We start from the raw sequence: 19,470 nt of genomic DNA on the forward strand, positions 1-19,470 counted from the left end.
GATGTCGGTGAACACTCAACATGATAGATGAGATAATGGAGGGTAGGGCGATCTAGTAACACCCAACCACCCAAAGCCCCTTACAGGCTGTCACAGGTCAGATCAATCTCAGCTAAACATCATTCCATTGTAGAATACAAATCTGCACACAGAGGTGTAGCCGGCTCTCACTGAGACGCTCGGTCCCAGAAAAGATTTCCTTCCAGCAAATGACCTTTTTTTGCATTACTGGGGAAGCAACCAGACCTAAATGAAGCTAGCCTTTCACAACAGGCTGCCAGTGATTACTACATACCAACTCGTGATAGGGCCGAGCCCTATCACGAGTCATACCGGGACATGACCCGGTTCCCCGACCAAACCCGCGTGAGACACGGAGCGAGACAACACCGCCCGGTGTGGGCGTGGGCGTGGGCGTGGCTCACCTGTCGTCCTCCTCCGACTTGCTATGCCTCCTCTCGTACCCGGGGGAGTAGGTGTAGCTCTCCCAGTCCTCGGGCAGCGAGCCGCGCTCGGCGGCCGCCCCGACGGCGCCGGCGGCGGGCCAGCGGCCCACGGCCAGCGAGCCGTTGACGGCGGCGGCGGCGGGGAAGGCCAGGCCCAGGCTGGCCAGGTTGCTGTGGCTCCGCTGGAAGGACTGGATGCCCTTCAGGCTGTCGGGCCGCCGCGGCGCCTCCTCGCCCCCCGGCGAGTCGAAGCGGTCCTCCGACTCGGCGCCGCCCACGCTGCCCTCCGCCAGGCCTTCCAGCTCCTCGTCGGGGTCCTCCACGCTGATGGAGGGCGGGCGGGGGGAGGGCGCCCGCCCGCCCCCCCCGGACTCCCGCGACTCGCAGATGGTCTTGGCCGAGTCGCAGCTGCTGAGGAGCGCCTCGTCTCCGCCGCCACCGCCGCCGCCGCCTCCGCCTCCGCCGCCGCCGCCGCCGCCGCCGCCGCCCCTCGTCAGGGTCTCCGTGCTGCCCAGAGCCCCCTGCGGGGGCGTGGCCTCGCCGCCAACCTCTCCAGGGGGGGGGGCGGGGCTAGGGGCTCTGCGGGGACTGGCGGCCGGGGAGGGGTGCGGGGACGGCGTCAGACTGGGGGGCCGCAGGAAGTGGTCGTCTGTGGAGGGCTCGGAGGAAGAGGCCGCCGGCTGGCCTGGAGACGACAGACAGACAGACAGACAGACAGACAGACAGAGACCAGACGTCAGTACCATGGAGACTCGGGCTCCTTTAGAGGGAGCCGAGAGGGACAACTGAGGAGACCGATGACTCTGGTTAGGACCTAATCTGAGATCTCAAACAGAGGGAGGCATCATGTGCATGTGTGCTTGTGTGTGGTTGGAGTCATGCCACACACACACACACACACACACACACACACACACACACACACACACACACACACACACACACACACACACACACACACACACACACACACACACACACCACGAGGGTAAACCATGTCCTACAGTCCTCAAATGACCCAGGGTGGTCTTTAAGGACACAGAGTCCTCCAGGAACTCAGTGCCCCCCTGGCAGAGGGGGATCCAGGACAAGTGTCTAACGAAACTGATCTTCACAGAGAACAGCAACGGTTGCTTTACCAAATCAATATTCTATTTATATCATCAGCCTTTAAAAATAGTCTGGTTTGGACTTTTGATCTTTTATTTTTAACTGCCGTTTGATATGCGTGAACGTTCGGACTGCTACTGTAATGACGATAAAGGAATGATTCGATTCTATTCCATCTCTTCTAAACTACAGATATAGTCCTCCTGGGATCCTTCGGGGGTCTTCAGGGCCGTGGCGTCGGGCGGTGCGGTGGAGGCCCCTACCGTCTGGGTGGAGGTCCGGGAACACGGTGGGGGAGAGGGAGAAGACAGAGCTGCTGGCCGACTTCCCCCCGCTGTGGGAGTGTCTCAGGTACATGATGGACTGCACCTTCTCCCGGTACAGCTTCCCGTCTGAGGACACACACACACACACACACATATATGGATAAGCACACCCGCGCACCCGCATACAGAGACTGGCACACACGAGCACGCACAAACACACACGGGCATCCACGTGCGCGCACCCACACACGCAGCGACGTGCGCGCACCCACACAGACATGTGCACGCACACACACATGCACAAACACACAAAAACAAAACACACACACACACACACACACACACACACACACACAGACAATAAAGCTATCAGAAATAAGTCTTTTGATATCTGGGATGGGGGGGAGGTGGAGTGTGATGACCTCACGACCTCACCCTCACCGGTGACCTTACCGATGTGCAGGGAGAAGTAGAAGCTGGTGGGGGTGTGGCACACGTAGGTGTTGGTGGGCGGGTGCACGGCCAGCAGGAAGTTGTAGACCAGCTTGAGCAGGTCCAGGTCGGGGGGGGAGCCCAGCACCTCCTGGATGATCTTGACGAAGGAGAGGCACACCTCCTGGGGGATGGCGGTGAGGTACTGGTCCCGGTTCTCCTGGGAGAGGAGGAGCAGAACACACACACACACACACACACACACACACACAACGTCGTCACGTCGCTGTGGGGGACAGGAAACGGCGTGACAGGGCTCACCGCAGGGCGCCGGCTGAACGGCGAGCGCCTTATCAGAGGATACGGTGTTTGCAACGTGAGCGCCCCTGCAAGCATGGGATTACTATTGATTTAAACCCTTGTCGGTCTACAAGCTTGATAAAGAGAGAATAAACATGACAGTCCTGCCTGGGCGCTTATTATCAGTCATCTTTATTCAATGGAAATTATTATTATTAATGATGCGTTGATTAAGTCATCTTCGCACGTCCTTAAGTAGTTAAGGACCATTATTAAACAGAGCAGCAACAGAAAAAAAATTAAATTGAGACACAGTCGTACAGTCTCCAGATAAAGGCTGATGATTTACTGGACATTGTCCCAACCTCAGTGTAAACAATCTACAATGAACTCCATTACCCAGAGTGCATCTCACCTGTAGGACCTGGCAGGTGAGCAGGAAGCGGTGCACCACCTGCGCCTTCAGGAACTGTCGGATGTTGAAGACCTGCTGCGGGTGGTGCACCCGGATCAGGATCTCCAGGGCGGCTAGCAGGGTCTCCCACACGCCCGCCTGCATCCACACACACACAGCACAGACCCCCGGGTCAGTCACCCACACACACACAGCACAGACCCCCGGGTCGGTCATAGCACAGACCCCCGGGTCGGTCACAGCCCAGACCCCCGGGTCAGTCACAGCCCAGACCCCCGGGTCAGTCACAGCCCAGACCCCCGGGTCAGTCACAGCCCAGACCCCCGGGTCAGTCACCCACCCACACACACAGCACAGACCCCGGGTCAGTCACAGCACAGACCCCTGGCGTCAGTCACCCACACACACACAGCAAAGACCCCCGGGTCAGTCACAGCACAGACCCCCGGGTCAGTCACCCACCCACACACACAGCACAGACCCCCGGGTCAGTCACCCACACACACACAGCACAGACCACCGGTCAGTCACAGCACAGACCCCCGGGTCAGTCACCCACACACACAGCAAAGACCCCCGGGGTCATTCCCCCACACACACAGCACAGACCACCGGTCAGTCACAGCACAGACCCCAGGTCCGTCAACCACTCCATATATCTTGCCACGCAATAATCAATATATTTACGATCAGTGCGTTCCTCCTTTGTTACTTTCGTGCTTTTACGTCAATCGGCATTGTGCCTGCATCTCATCAGGGGAATGATACACCCCGACCACAACAGAGCTCTGGTGGTGGCCTACCTCCGCCTTGGCCCAGATCTTCCAGTCCAGCAGGACCTCCGAGAGCAGCTGAATGTCCTGCACCACGGCGGCGGACTCGAGGTCCAGGCGGAACTGCCCGTCCTCCCCCAGGGTCAGGACGGGCCCACTGCAGCAGCCATCCAGCAGGGTCTGAAACCAACGCACACGTCAACCACCGAGGGGGACGCCCGCATGGAGACCCCCCATTGGACCCCTGACCCTCCCTGGAAGGAGGGATCCCCCACTCCACGTTCCTCCTCGAGATATCCTCCTCGCTAATTAAAGGTTGTATCAGCGATGCTAGGCCGGAACATAAATGATCACATTCATCTGATCTTACCTCACGAGCCGCTAGATCGTGCATAAAAAAACAAATGGTGCTACCAACTTCTCAAAACCAAGGTAAATAGTATTCCAACTAATCACCGACAAGGGGTGGGTGTTTTGGGGTTTTGCGCTGCGTTCATGATCGTTTTTACTGGATCCCCGAAACACGGAAGGGAGGGGCGAGCTGGCTCCGTTTGTTTGGGATCTCGCTTCAAATACCAACAGAAGTGACGTCACCCAACATCGAAACAACCTTTAAGGGAGGTTTTTTCCTGCCCTCTGGGGGGGCTAAGGTCAGGGGGGTGTCATAAATATATGGCCCTATGAGACTGCACCTGTGATTAAGGTGTATACAAAATAAAATTGAATACATTGAATTGAGATTCAGCGGCTGTATCTCACTGTACCACGGACCGCTCGAACACATCACTGAAACAGATTAGAGTCCAGCGATGCTGCATCCGTTCCAGAAATAGACTCACTGACGTGTGTGTTGTAATGTTGCCTTAAATCTGTGACGAGGTCGGTGGGGAGTCGATACGGTCCCTGAGACAGCTCAGCGGAGACGTCATAACTCTGGGCAGAGCGGGGACTGGTTATGCCCCCCCCCCGAGCCAGCAGGTCAGTATTGATCAGGACAGCCTGCTAGTTAAAGTCCCTGGTAGGCTGAGTTACGTCGGTGCTAAATCGTTGTCGTCTCCCCCCTTGTCCTTGGAAGTAATGTTACAGTCCAGTTGGTTGTTTATCCCTCTAGTAAACTGTGTTACACTCTTTATAAAAACAGACACGTTTTAGACATCTGCCGGAACCCTTCATACCTGAACCAGTGATCCAGCTGAAGCAATACTTAAAGTGCATGCCTAACAGAAATGTGATCACTTTATAAAAAGTTAATATATATACAGCAAAAAATAACTGCAGTTGAAGTGCGTTTCTGCGTTACCAGCAATGATTTCTCGAGTCTTGCAGGGAATCTAGCATTTGTAGCCCTCTCTAACCCACAGAGGGCGCAGAGTGCGCAAGCAATGAGACGTACTTTCAACATGTGGTATCCAACGATGCACTTGGCTTTAATGAGGACCTGGTGGATCATGGAGTATCCGTGGCAACAGTCCATCTCGTGGATGCGGTGCTGGTTGTACTTGGCCAGTGAGAGCAGCACCTGCAACGCCAGGGCCTGGGTCTGCTCGCAGTCACTCAGCTCTACGGACTGCATGGACACACACACACACACACACACACGTTATATTTCCATAATTTGTGCTATTTTGTTTTGTGGTTAAAGTCATTTCCTCCGTATTGATAGTCACAATGTGTAACAGTTCCACTCGCTCTTAGCTCAAAATGACATGGACTTATCTGTAGTCAACAAGGATCCACATGCATTTCAATACTGATCAATAACACATCAATAACACCGCGTCCTACAACTGACCTACCTCTCTTTATTTACAAGAATCTTAAAAATGAAGAGAAGAAAAACCCCTCCCACTCACGCCACCCAGCCCGTCTTCAAACAGTGTCACAGCCAGGCAGAGTGGACAGAACACTGTAATGGAGCTTTATGTATTCTAACAGTCTCCCGCCTACTGACTGGGATGAGCTCCATCTCTCACACTGCGACTCCAACACGCCCCCCTGTCCTGCGTGAGCCGTACCTGGGCGAAGAGGAAGACGAAGGTAGCCGTGCCTCCGATCTTGTGCAGTACGTTCTGCAGGCCCTGGGGCTCGATTGGCAGCAGGGCTCGCAGCGCCGGGGCCTCCAGCGTGGAGCTCTGCACCTCCTTGGAGCTGAAGGGCCGCTGGGTGACGACCGTCTTGGCCTGGCCCTTCAGCCTGATCACCGGCTCGTAGATGGTGTACACCCGGGGACTGCTGGGAGTGTAAACCACCGCCAGGCTCTCCTGTACGAGACACAAGACACACACGGCGAGTTGAGACGCGGTTAGGCCATGAAGGAGGGGGGGGGGGTGATGGATGGTACAGCTGGAGGGAGTCATAGCTGAAGAGCGATGAGCTGAGGCGAAGGGCTGACCGGAATGATGGAGTGTGTTTGGGAAAGAACCCGAAAAAGCCTTTCTCTCTAAATCCACCTTTTTTTGGAATACAGTGATATATAAAGAACAAATGGGCAATTAAATATGTAGTTTAAAATTAGAAAAGTACCGGAATGATGGAGCACTGTTTGGAAAAGGTTTCTATATCCACCTCGGTGGATTTTTCAAACCACCGTGAAACATAAAGAACAAATGGGAAAAGGAATATCTGGTTTTAACTACTCACGACGAGTGCCGAGGTGTCCACGTCCTTGCTCTTCATCAGCAGCTCTCGGACGTGGTCGCACTTCAGGCCCTCCTGTGTCACGTACTTGGAGAACGTCCCGCTGGGCTTGCCGTACTTGCAGGGCATGATGGAGGTGAGGTCGGGCCCGCTGGCGTACAGGTAGAAGGCCTCTTCAGAGCCGATCCTCGAACCTGGAGAACGGTATGACAAAGTACGTGTTATTGCTTTAACTGATATGCTGAAAACTATTATCACCCTCAAAGCCTGAGTTGTTAGTACTTATTCTGAGGTAATATCTCAGATAAGTTCTTCTGTATTCTATTAAGATACCAATACAAAAATCGAACTGATAAACAGATGTATTTGAAACAATATTATTTATGTAATAGCGCAAGTGAAACTTACGCACATTTAAAAAAGTGCACCTACGGTGCAACAGGAGCCCTGTTTGCCACCAGGGTGTACAAAGGAGTGAGCATGAAATACATTTCTTAAGAGGATCAGAGCAGATGGGGCTTCGGAGGTATTTACACACACCGCCCTGAGAGGGGGATTACAAGGGAGGGTGGATTAGACCCCCACCCACCAGCAACCCCCCCACCCCACCCCAACCCCAGGGCCCAGCGCAGAGACTAGAGACTCCCACCCCGGCTGAGACAACCCCTCCCCAGGGGACCTGTTTATCCTCCACCACCCCCCCCCCCCAACGCACCGTTGAAGAGCAGCACGGTGCCCAGGTTCCAGCGGACCCCCTGCCGGAGCGGCTCCTCCGAGGAGAGCAGGCTGTGGCCCAGCATGCAGAAGGTCTTGTTGCTGTCTGAGGACAGGCTGGACTTCCTGGGGAGCGTGTAGTCCAGGGACACGTCCGACTTCCTGCAGGCAGCAGGGGGAGTTCACAAGGGCGCGTTCAGGTCGCTTGCGTGCCTTTGATTCGTTTTGTGTGCGTCAAACGAGCGTTTTTGTTACATTGCTGCTTGCGACGTGGGTTCAGTGTGTGCACACGCTTGAAACATCGTCTTACTTAATTTGGTTAGAAAAGTTCAGGAATGGATATAATCAGGATCAGGGTGCAATACAATCCAATAAAAATACAAAGTAGTGCTAAGGAAAACAAAAATAGATGCTAAAGTAGAAGACCATCAGAAAGAACGGGACAAACAGCATTAACACGGTTAATAATAATGGATGGTTGGCAGTGTGCTGTAGTATGTGCAGAGAGCGTCTCCTCACCGGATCCCACACACCCAGACCACCATGCGGCCCTGGATGTTCTTCTTGCCCTCCGGCTGCTGGCTGTACGTCAGACCCAGGTGCTGCCAGCAGCCCGGGACCAACAGGCCCGGCCCCGACTCCGCCTGGGCCAACAGCCCGGCCTTGATCTCGTCGTTGGGGTCGATGCAGATCCTGGGGGGACCGGGGTTATGGGTTGGGTTTTAGGATCAAGAATGCATTGAGAGCCAACACAGTTGAAGCCATTGGAAGAGGCTTAGGCCCAATCCCATTTCTACCCCTTACCCCTCCCCCTTGTTTTGAAGGGGTAAGGGGAAGGGGTAAGGGGTAGAAATGGGATTGGGCCTCTAAGGCCCAATGTTTTGAAGGGTAAAAAACGTTCTACCCCTTACACCTTCCCCATAACCCTTCAAAACAAGGGGGAGGGATAAGGGGAAGGGGTAGAAATGGGATTGGGCCTTAATTTCTGTGTTACGAGTCACATTGTGAAATACACTATGGAAGTGAAAAGATCAAACTCAGCCACCCAAGTATTAAACACATTCTGGTGAGGTCTGAACAGACACTGTGGCTACCTCTAATGCAAGCCATTTATCATCATCATCATCATCTTGGTGATAAGTTCAGTTCAGCCTCGGTTTCGACTTCCATTTAAAAGGGGTGATATTATGCCACCAGGTGTGAGTGTGATCAACCGTTACAATGCCTTTGCAAATCTGCCTTTTCCTGTGTGACGTCACAAGTGGGAGTGTCCAACTAGATGTGTGACGGAGAGCTAAGCAACATTTGCTACAGTCCAATGGGAAGGCTGGTGGACTGATCCATCAAGCATACATCTAGGTGGACACGGCCACTAGTGATGTCACTAAAACACAGGAAACGGCAGATTATTAACGGCTTATAATGGCCAATCCTACTCACACCAGCCGGCACAATATCACCCCTTTAAAACACACACTTCTGGCCATGTTCCTGTATTCATTGCAGTCTTCAGTCAACATATGTTACAGACAAGAGCCCGATCCCCAGAAGATTCCGGGCGCTCACCTGAACGTCAGCGACCCCGTGCAGAAGTCCGCCCACACCTGAAGCATCAGGGCCTTGGAGCCCATGGACAGAACGTGGACCAGGCCCTCGTCCAGCGCTCTCTGGCCCGCCGGAGAGCTGCCGCGTTGGGCCTCGGGCGCCGGGGCCTTCCCCGCCTCAGCTAGGTGGTGGTTAAGAGGAAGAAGCCGTCAAAACCGATGCAAAACAAAAAGACAAAAAGGCAAAGACTCATCCCTTGCGGGAATTCAGTGAAATGCGATCTCACAGCGGTTCCACCGTTTGTCTCACCTTTGCCCTTCTCCTCCGCCTCCGCCTCCGTCAGCCTGAGCCACATGGAGGCGCTGAAGCCACTGGCCATGTGGGGCCAGCAGTTCTGCCCCACCAGGGGCAGGTGGAGGGGGGCGGCGTGCCAGGGGGAGGACCGCACGTGGCCGGTCCTGGGCTCGGCGTCCCCGTCTCTGCGGGGAGACAGCTTGCCCTTCCAAAGCAGCCCCACGCCCTTGCCCCCCCCCCCGCCGGCGCTGCCGTTCTGCCGGGGGCCCGGGGAGGCCCCCGCGGTGGTAGGGGCCCCCAGGACGATGGGGAAGGAGAGGAAGTGAAGGGGCTCCAGGTCCATGTTGGCCTCCACGATCTGCAGGATTCCCTTCAGTAAGATGTCCTGGGGGAGGGAAGTGGTAGTGCAGGGAGATTGAGTAAAATTCCCAAAAGTATATAGACATATTTTAGAAAAAAAATATATATATAAAAAATATATATATAAAAAAATGAATAATGAATATCATCAATAAGGCATTTACCAGTTGATTGACGATTAGAATATAATGTTTTGGTCTCATGCACACGCGGCATGAGTGTGTGAGTGAGTGTGTACGTGGCTGTGCGCGCGTGCGAGCGGGTGCAGCAAGCATGCCCAGTGACTTCTGGGGCCTCATTAGCAGACCAGTGTCACAATGCAGAAGGACCCTCTAATAGAAGCTCGGATGTCATGTCATAACTCACGCCACAGCGGGCATAAACCTCACAGCACTTTTCTTGATAAAAACCCTCACACTGTTTCCTACAGTCCATCGTCTCGGACAACAACTACTAACAAGGAAGAGCGTTGGGGATAAACACAGGAGTTCAAAATGTGGACCTTTTGGTCATAAAGGCCCCAGTTTCACTTTCCCATTAACAGGTGGCAGTCACCCGCTACATCACACTGGCTGTTGGTACATGGGTGATAATTGGGAATGGATTTGGTGGAGTCCCAGAGGGCGAGGGTGTTGATGACTGGGCTGCAACAAGCCAGGGAGATTGCCGCACGCATCGTACATATACATCCACGCCTGGAACCACAGATCACGGACTAAACCCAAGGAACGGGTTAACCTAGCAATCGTTAGTGCTTGGCACTTTGTTCTGCGAACATCCTTACTGCAATGACAGCAACATGTTGTGGTTTCCCTTTGTTCCTACGACTGTACATATCTAAGTCGCTTTGGATAAAAGCGTCTGCTAAAGGCCCTGAATGTAAATGTAAATGTATTTTAAAAAATAGTTAAAAAAAATAATAATGGTGTGAAAAAAGTAAAATGGTGTCTTTTGTAAATGATCAACGTGACGAGGCTTGAGACTTACAACGGGAGCGGTCTTCTCCAGGAAGAGGCGTATGAGCAGGGCCAGCTCGTCGGCTGTAATGCGCTGGCTCACCATGGCAACCAACAGCTCCACCAGCACAACCTGGCAATCTGGATAAAGACATAAAGAGAAGATTACAGACATCGCGTCGCTTAAACGCTACAGCGAGACGGCCAACAAAACCACAGGGGCGCAGCCACGCCGGCAACATGGAGACCCCCGGGTTGAGGTGAAGTGCCGTGTTCCAGGGAGTCAAAAATAACACGCATCTTTTGAAGAGGAACGGAAATGTGTGATAAAAAGTATATAAAATAATTGCGGTTGAAATAGTAAATTGTGAATAACGTATGAATATTGGTGAGGGAATTCAAAAATGTTTAACTACAATTAAAGCTACGATAAACACCAGTGCCAACCACAGCGACAAACCTTTGTAGGAGGGATCCGTTTGGGTGAGGACCTTGTGGAAGCCAGACAGAATGGTCTTGACTCCCTTCTGTAAGGGAGCGGAAACACAAGAGAGAGTCAGAGAACAGGATGGCCTAGAGATGGAGAACAGCAGCAAAACAGAGAGGGGGAGAGGGAGGAGGAGGAGGAGAGGGAGGAGGAGGAGGAGGAGAGTGTGGAGAGGAAGGAGGAGGAGGAGGAGGAGGAGGAGGAGGAAGGAGGAGGAGGAGGAGAGGGAGGAGGAGGAGGAGAGTGAGGAGAGGAAGGAGGAGGAGAGGGAGGAGGAGAGTGAGGAGAGGAAGGAGGAGGGGAGGGAGGAGGAGGAGAGTGAGGAGAGGAAGGAGGAGGCGAGGGAGGAGAGGAAGGAGGAGGGGAGGGAGGACGAAGAGGAGGAGGAGGAGGAGGATTAAGGAGGACGAGGAAGGAGAAAGAAAAGGAGATGGAACAGAGAGAGAGGAAGAGACATAGAAGCAGGGACAGAGAGAGAGAGGGAGAGAGAAAGACAGAGACAGAGACACAGAGACACAGACAGAGACAGAGACAGAGACAGAGAGAGAGAGAGAGATACAGAGAGAGAGAGAGAGAGAGAGAGAGATACACAGAGAGAGAGAGAGAGAGAGAGATACAGAGAGAGACATACAGAGTAAGTGACAGAGTGAGAGCGACAGACAGAGACAGAGTGAGACAGACAGACAGACAGACAGACAGGCAGAGGGGGCGTCCCGTGTCCCGACCTGGTCGTAGAGCAGGGTGGCGTTGTGGCGGTTGGCGTGCACGGTGTCCAGCAGGCTGTGGAACACGTGTCCCAGGACCTCCAGGTCCGGGGCCCCCGCTGCCAGCAGCTGCAGCTCCATGCTGCAGATCTCAGGGAACAGCAGCGCGCCCCGGCCCAGCCCGGGCCCCGGGGCCTCCGCCAGCCCGCGGAGAGCCCCCTCGCGCACCGCCGCCGACTCCGCCTCTGCTCCTGGGTGGTGATGGGGATAAAATACAGTAAACTACTGCAATGTGCTCAGTGGTACCTGGATCAAACAAGCCTCAAAGCACGCACACTTTCACGCACGTTGAGTACGCACACACTTACAGACACACACACACACACACACACACACACTCATAGTGCACGGGAGGCACAGAGTTACTTAAAGAGCTGCATCTATTCAGGGACAAGCCCGCGCTTAATGCAGTCCTACTCCAGACCTTCATCTTGTTGGAGGCAGCTCATAAAAGTGAATGATTGGGAGCCTTTAGAGCGACAGCATGGGAGTCACCCCTTCCCCGTACACACACACGACCTGTCTCCCTGCCCCCCCCCCCCCCGTCCCCCCGTCCCCCCCCACCCGTCCTCCCTATGCTGTGATTTACAGCAGAGCAGGGCAACCTCTCTGAGACTCCCACCATCCCTCCCCTTATAATTAATCTCTCTCTCTCTCTCGGCTTTCAGTAAATAAGTAAATACGTACAACTAAGAAATGTTCTTCAAATTGCCAACATTCATCTGCACTTGTTATTCTGGGGGACGGACCATATTCGAGAAAGCTTTATGAGTTGTACGCAGTAGTATCAGTTGATTCGATTCGCTCCGAGACAAACTGATTGATCATCAGACTGATCGAGTTCTGAAACTACATTTATTTTAGGAAGAAATAAGTAATACGTAAGCAAACCCAGAAAGACGAGAAATGAAATCTATCTTCCACTCATCACAATAAAAAGGGAGAGAAATGAGAAAGCTATGTATTATTCAGCTGTTTCTGAGGCAGAGCGCACCAACAGAATGCACACGCAACCAAAAAGCAGCCCGCTATTTAATCAATCCCCGCTGAACTCCAATAGGAGCCAAGGAAATAATACTTTCAAATGAGAACCACCCGAATGGCAGGTGGTGTGTGTGTGTGTGTGTCTGTGTGTGTCTGTGTGTGTGTCTGTGTGTGTATCTGTGTGTGCGGGCGTGCGTGTGTGTTTGCGTGCGTGCGTGTGTGTGAGTGAGTGAGACCCTGCCAGGCAGTAGAGCTGAGTGACCGTGAGTGTGTGTGTGTGCCTGTGTGTGTGTGTGTGTGTGTCGCACGCGCAGAGTACTACACTAAGTCACAAGACTCGGGCTCATGAGGGGAACTTGGCTTACATCACGGAGAGGCGAATACAATGACTACATTCTGGAGGGATGAAAATGCAAAAATGACGGATTACGGGAAACTATTTTGTTTCGCTCGACATGAGATGTACATAGTCATTCCCAGGTTAGACATCGAGTCGAGTTGTCCGTCTTAACCCCAAATTCCCATTCCTATTTAGTTTGAGGCAGAGAGCCAGGGTTAGCGGTACAGTTGGGTTATTTCGACGGTTGGCAGGGATGCACGCTCGTCTTTCCCCCGGGTCAATCCCTCGCTGTCGGAGGTTTAGATAAACACGGGACCTCTCAATCCGTCACCGCCAGACAGCCCAAGAGTAGCCTCCGAGTAAACCGTGGGTGGATATGAGTGAGTACAACCATGCAGTGACACTATATTTCCAGTCTAGGCTAAAAACTGTCCCGGGGAAGTCAGAGAAACCGAGGCAGAAAATGAGACGTTACAGTCAGACTGGCAGCTCAACAGCAACAGCATCAACCCACAGTTCCCAGACCGTACGAGTTCCCAGGGATCTGAACGTCGCTTGATCCGTTCAAGCTGACGCTAAGTCTGCCTGTAACAGAAGAGCCTCCCTCCATTCATTAGCATTATTCAGTGTAACTGAACAAGACACCGCGTGTGTGCATGTGCTTGTATATGGGTATGTATATGTGTGTGTCTCTCTATTTCCAGTGTGTGTGTGTGTGTCTCTCTATTTCAGTGTGTGTGTGTGTGTCTCTCTATTTCAGTGTGTGTGTGTGTGTGTGTGTGTGTGTGTGTGTGTGTGTGTGTGTGTGTGTGTGTGTGTGTGTGTGTGTGTGTGTGCGCGCAGCAGTCATAAGAGGGACTACCTTCTTCCTGTTTGGCCATGTCGTCAGGGTTACTCTCGCTGTCGGCGTCGTAGCCCTCCTCTTCCTCCCCCGCCGCCTTGCCGCCGTGGCAGCCCTGCGCCTCCTCTACCTCCTCACACAGGTCCCCCGCTGGGGCCACACTCTCCACCGGCACCTGCAGCTTCTGGAGGCGGACAGCAGACAGAGAGACAGAGAGAGAGACAGAGAGGGAGAGAGGGATAGAGAGATAGAGAGACAGAGAGAGAGAGAGACACGGAGAGACAGAGAGAGAGGGACAGTGAGAGAGAGAGACAGAGAGAGAGAGAGAGAGAGAGAGAGAGAGAGAGAGGGAAGGAGCAAGTGTGAGAGAAGGGTGGGGGTGAAATGCAAGGAGCATGAGAGAGAGACAGAGAGAGAAATAGCGCGAGAGAAAAAAGGGAGGGGGAGAGAGAGAAACAACGGGATGGTGACGACCAAGGAAGAAACCCAAGTACATACTCCATGACAAATCTAGAATACACAATCTTTCCCTGTTGGATCAACAGTTTATTCAACAGTCATCTTACCCCATCGTTCTCCGAATAAATCACACATTTGCTAGCTTAGAGTAGACTATCTTTGATGAATAAACGGTGGAAACTTGATCCCGAACGAGCTCTGAGCCTAACAAGGAGCGCCAATTCAACTCCAAGCGCAGAGTCGGAATGACCGGCCGAAAGAAAGTGCAAGATTTCTGGTCATCAGACCGATATCAGCTGACTTGCAAGGAGCTCGAACAAGCCAGTTCCTTGCTGTGTCATCGAGGTCCACACACACACACACACACACACACACACACACACACACACACACACACACACACACACACACACACACACACACACACACACACACACACACACACACACACACACACTAACCATGGTGATTATTTTACATTTTAAAAGAGTAAGAGAGTAAATATCCCATTGCAAGAAATTACCTTTCACAAAGTTTTCAGTCTACAACATGGCTTCAGGAGCAGTTTAAAGTATTATGCAGAGCTAAGGCACGCTTTATACAAAAGCTTAGCATCCATGAAGCTTGTGAATCTATTACGCAAGACGCTTAATATGCCAATGTCGAACAAGGTTCAGCCAGACCGGCATTTTTGAGAATTGAAATAAAACGGCACAAACAAAGAAGTGGGACAAACCATAACTACTGCACCATTACTTACCATTACTAATAATTTCAATAATATCTCCAAACTCAAGGAACCTGGGTTCCACTCCCTTAAACCATGAAACCCTGCCTGAAAACGAGTGGCACATATGAACCTGAACGTAGAACGTCTAAAGGAGGTTCTAAACGGTTCTAAAACAGGAGAACTCGTCGCCAGACTCTAACGCTGAAGGAACCAGTTAGGAACCAGTTATCAGGAGGCAGCGCTGTTCAAACACCTCGAGGCCATCAGCCCACACGCCGATTGTTTTTTCTCCGTCTCCTGTCCTTGGCCCCGCCTTCTTCACTAAGCCTCGTGTTCACGTCCACAGACGGCCCACGTGCAAGCTAGCATGATAAGGTAACATTCTGGGGGTTTCATGCTAACAAACAATCAAACAATTTCCTGATAACGAACAATCTGCCCAGGTGAGCTGTGGCTCAGGAGGTTGGGCAGGGTTGGCTGGTAACCCAAAGGTTGCTAGTTCGAATCCCCGGCTCTGCCTAGCTAGAGTGTTGAGGTGTCCCTGAGCAAGACGCCTCACCCTGACTGCTCCCGACGAGCTGGGTGTCGCGCTGCACGGTGGACACCTCCGTCGGTGAGTGAATGTGTGCATGAATGGGTGAATATTGTAAAGCCCTTTGAGTGGCCACTGTGCTATATAGATGCAGTCCATTTACCAATATGGGGTACTGTAAACACAGGCAGACCATGGCGCTCCTGTGTAAGCTAATCCCCATCACGGTTGTGTGAGCATCTTATCACGCAACATGTGGTATTTCAAAGACGGTGTTATTTGATTACAACCGTCCGGTTATAACTGTGTGTGTGTGTGCGCCGTTTGGACGCAAAGGACCATCCACAGACCCAATTAATGTGTACGTGGAGTGGAACATCTTCCGCCCTGAGAACAGCAAAATCTACTTAAGCAGACCTAATTAGGGCGTCCGCTGAATGGAAAATTAAAGTTGAATCTTATTAACGTGGGCGGTGATGGTGCAAAGTACACGTCGTTCACGTGCACCGTCCCGAGGGTTGTTTTGATACCGGAAATTTCTCCGATACTGCCTAAAATGCAGTATCGGGTTTCGGCGAGTACGCAAGTCTTTGTGCCGAACCGATACTATCTCATGACACTTCACAAAGAACGTCTCAAACATGCACGGTGTGATGCTGCGTTCGTTAAAGGTTGGAGGTGGAAGGTCGGAATGGGAAACGCGTCATCGCCGACCTACGGGCGTTGTCAGAAAAACATCAATGCTCACACTTAACAAGAATACAAATGTATTATTATAATTATGATCTAGTTCTGAAAAATTATTATAATATTTTAATACTCAAAGATATTGTGTGAGTGAACTGACTCTACATTGCTGTCATCGTAAGAGAACCCTTCTATAAGAACAAGTGCAATTAGTAGTTACAATGCTAGATGCTGTATCGGTATACACTCGGTATCGGCGGTAGACAATTTCAGGAATCGGTTTTGGGAAGGAAAAAATGGCATCCGAAAATCCTGAGGCCAACCATCGCAGTTGCGGACTCAGGGGGGGGGCAGTGCCCCTCCGTGCCTCCATGGTTGAAAAAGTGTCCTCAAGAGGGCCGAATACGAGAGAAAGTGCCTTATTGGCTGCCCTTTACATGTGAAAAAAATTAATGGGTGCCCTCTGGTGCCCCTTCATACAATAAATTATGACGATGTGCCCTCTAGAGCGAGAATGTGCCCTTTTTATTTTTTCGCCCCTGCCCTTCAAACACTGAGTCTGCCACTGATCCATGGGGTCAGCCCCGGGTGGTAGGGGCGGCTGGGTCCCCAGGGAAGGCTCACCCTGTCTGGTTTCTCCTCGGGGCCGTCGGGGCAGGAGGACACCCTGGCCAGCGCCACCCGCAGCAGGGAGTCGAACAGGGGCACGGCCAGGTCGGAGTTCACCACGCCGGAGCGCGAGAGCTGGTCCCTCACCTCGCACAGCGTCTCTTCCACCGACTGGAGCTGTGAAGGGGGGGAGGATGGAAAAAACGGTTCTATTCAAAGTTTGAAACTGAAAGTCGTTAACAACTGTATTATGATTTGGGCTATGGTATCAGAGTCAATGCAATCATAGTATCATCGTTCACAACATTAGGTATAGGGCTTGTGCATCAGAATGCGTCACAGGGGGCTTTGTTGGCGATACTCCAGCATTTAGTGGGAGGAGTTGAATTAATGTTAAATTTAAGGCTGTGAGTTCTGGTCGATCGGATGGTCGATATGCACTTAGTCGGACAAACGCTGTTCTTCCTTTCATTACAGGAAAAAAAAAGCGCTTCTTAATCAAATTCTCCCCATAATGACAAAGCAATTCACGATGAATAACTAAACTAACGACCAAAACACATTACCACCGATTACATTCCCATGCTCCCATACAAAATGGAGTCGATGTAACAGCACCATGTACAGGCCCAGCTAACACCCCAGGCCCGGGCCTACCTGGAAGGACATCTCGGGCTCCGTCCTCTGCAGCGCCGGGCTGGAGCTGTGCAGACAGATGGCCAGCAGGGCCTCCAGCAGACGGATGCTCTGTAGGGGCCACTCCTCCTCCAGCTGCCTGGCCGGGTCCCTGGTCCCGTCCGGAGCCGCCGTCTCCTCCGGGTCCGGCGGGGCGGCGGGGCCCGTCACCGACAGCGCCGGGGACCCCTGGTGCGGCGGGCTGGCCTTGCCCTTGCCCTCCCTCTTCTTCTTGCCCCGGCCGTCCTTGCTCTTGCAGGTGAGCTTCTGGATGACCAGGGCCATGAGGCGGGAGCAGACCTCCAGGCCCCCAAGCCGGAAGAACTGCCGCTGGAAGGCGGGGCTGGCCAGGTAGATCCAGCGGCACACTGACCACACGTCGGCCGCCTGCCGCACCTGCTCCTTGGAGGGCAGGGCCACGCTGTCGGGGGACAGGCAGGGCAGCCGGCCCCCCAGCGGCTCGCTGGCCGTGCTGTCGTAGCCCGACGTGTCCTCTGAGTCGTTGGCCGAGTCGCGGTCCGAGTCCGCCTCCTTGCTGACGCAGAGGAACGCCACGCACAGGAACAGGTTAATGGTGTTGAGGTGGGTCTCCGCCCGGCCGTGCCCAGGCCCGGGTCCCCCGCCCCCGCGGTTCCGCCGCCGGGGGCACGCCTCCTTCAGGCCCTCGTAGAACTTGCTTAGGCTCTGGGGGCCCTCGCCGGTGCCCCCGCCCTGGGACCCCGGGTCCTCCGTGGGGCCCAGGACGGAGTCCCTCTCCTGGGCGCCGACATCGCTCTCCAGCTCCTGCAGCGCCCCGTCGGCGGGCTGGCCCCCGGCCCTCAGGATCAGCGTCTCGAACACCTTCAGCGCCCAGGAGCGCGTCTGGTCCAGGTAGATGAGCTCTGTGATCTGGCTGAGGCCGTTGCAGCTGATGAAGAGGTCCCGGATCACCCTACGGTAGGACACAGTGACACGTGACTCAGACAGGTGATGAAGCGGTCCCGGATCACCCTACGGTAGGACACAGTGACACGTGACTCAGACAGGTGATGAAGAGGTCCCGGATCACCCTACGGTAGGACACAGTGACACGTGACTCAGACAGGTGATGAGAGGTCCCGGATCACCCTACGGTGGGACACAGTGACATAGGACTCAGACAGGTGATGAAGAGGTCTCTGATCACCCTACGGTAGGACAGAGTGACGCGGGACTCAGACAGGGGATGAAGAGGTCCCGGATCACCCTACGGTAGGATACAGTGACATGTGACTCAGAAAGGTGATGAAGAGGTCTCTGATCACCCTGCGGTAGGACAGAGTGACACGTGACTCAGACAGGAGTAATGGATGCCCGATCCCAAACAGACGAGGATAATGCAGAGGCAGAGGGGGGTCTGGAGGAGGGATAGCTCGCAGGAGGACTTACTTATTAATTTAGTGCACAACCAGCCGAAAAGCAGATCCAGAAAAAGAACGGACATAATCAGTTGATAAACAACAACTGACATGATTCGATTTGATCCGGCCATTGTTGGGGCATGACCATCAGACCATGAGATAGATCAAAATCGACCTCTTTCCTACGCATTCCCATTAGCTGGATATCTAGGATGTAGAGGTCTGTTACACATTTTTCCATTCACTTAATTTTTCACAAATACTAATCTTCCTCGTTGTCGTTTCAATCTCAACTCATTCCTCCATTTCAGAAGCCTCCCTTAGTAATTACGTTTCAAAGTGGGCGAGGAAAGCGGTTGGGACTTCATTCGATTAAATGTAACACAACCTCTAATACTCATATAATAAAAACGAGGGTAAGCATTGAGCAATATGGAGAAACCAGCCGGAGTAAGCTCCAACAGAACAAATCTGACCCCTCCCCTCCCTGAAACCCCTCCCCTACCCAAACATGTGACTATCTCACTCGCTTTAGCAAAAGGTATGCTTAGCCTTGTGGAAGACTCCAGTCATGTGAAACGAGTGCAGGCACAGAAATAGGGCCTGACAGATATAGTCATATAATTACATCATATTTCTCTTTTCTTGTTGGATTACAAAACAGAGAGGGGAGAGTGCATTTTTTAATACTCATTTTAAAAAGATTTTGTTAAACAAACCAGCCACTCTAATCAT

The 19,470-nt window shown here is 52.9% G+C and overlaps 1 protein-coding gene across 3 annotated transcripts in view; it reads right to left on the reverse strand.

Annotated features, from left to right (window-relative positions):
• lyst (lysosomal trafficking regulator) overlaps nt 1-19,470 on the reverse strand; it is a 68,075-nt gene that overhangs the window by 29,787 nt on the left and 18,818 nt on the right. For all 3 annotated transcript variants that reach the window (XM_030378903.1, XM_030378902.1, XM_030378904.1), the window contains exons 6-23: nt 17,339-18,287; nt 16,697-16,858; nt 13,686-13,848; nt 11,461-11,690; nt 10,709-10,775; nt 10,280-10,389; nt 8,948-9,317; nt 8,660-8,819; nt 7,613-7,786; nt 7,095-7,255; nt 6,383-6,573; nt 5,758-6,003; nt 5,136-5,309; nt 3,773-3,922; nt 2,970-3,107; nt 2,276-2,474; nt 1,820-1,948; nt 426-1,131 (exon numbers count right to left, since the gene is read on the reverse strand). In XM_030378903.1, the coding sequence (XP_030234763.1) occupies nt 426-1,131; nt 1,820-1,948; nt 2,276-2,474; nt 2,970-3,107; nt 3,773-3,922; nt 5,136-5,309; nt 5,758-6,003; nt 6,383-6,573; nt 7,095-7,255; nt 7,613-7,786; nt 8,660-8,819; nt 8,948-9,317; nt 10,280-10,389; nt 10,709-10,775; nt 11,461-11,690; nt 13,686-13,848; nt 16,697-16,858; nt 17,339-18,287 (4,479 nt within the window). The remainder of the gene's footprint in view (nt 1-425; nt 1,132-1,819; nt 1,949-2,275; nt 2,475-2,969; nt 3,108-3,772; nt 3,923-5,135; nt 5,310-5,757; nt 6,004-6,382; nt 6,574-7,094; nt 7,256-7,612; nt 7,787-8,659; nt 8,820-8,947; nt 9,318-10,279; nt 10,390-10,708; nt 10,776-11,460; nt 11,691-13,685; nt 13,849-16,696; nt 16,859-17,338; nt 18,288-19,470) is intronic.

Source organism: Gadus morhua, chromosome 15, assembly GCF_902167405.1.
Source record: "Gadus morhua chromosome 15, gadMor3.0, whole genome shotgun sequence".
Taxonomy (NCBI): domain Eukaryota; kingdom Metazoa; phylum Chordata; class Actinopteri; order Gadiformes; family Gadidae; genus Gadus; species Gadus morhua.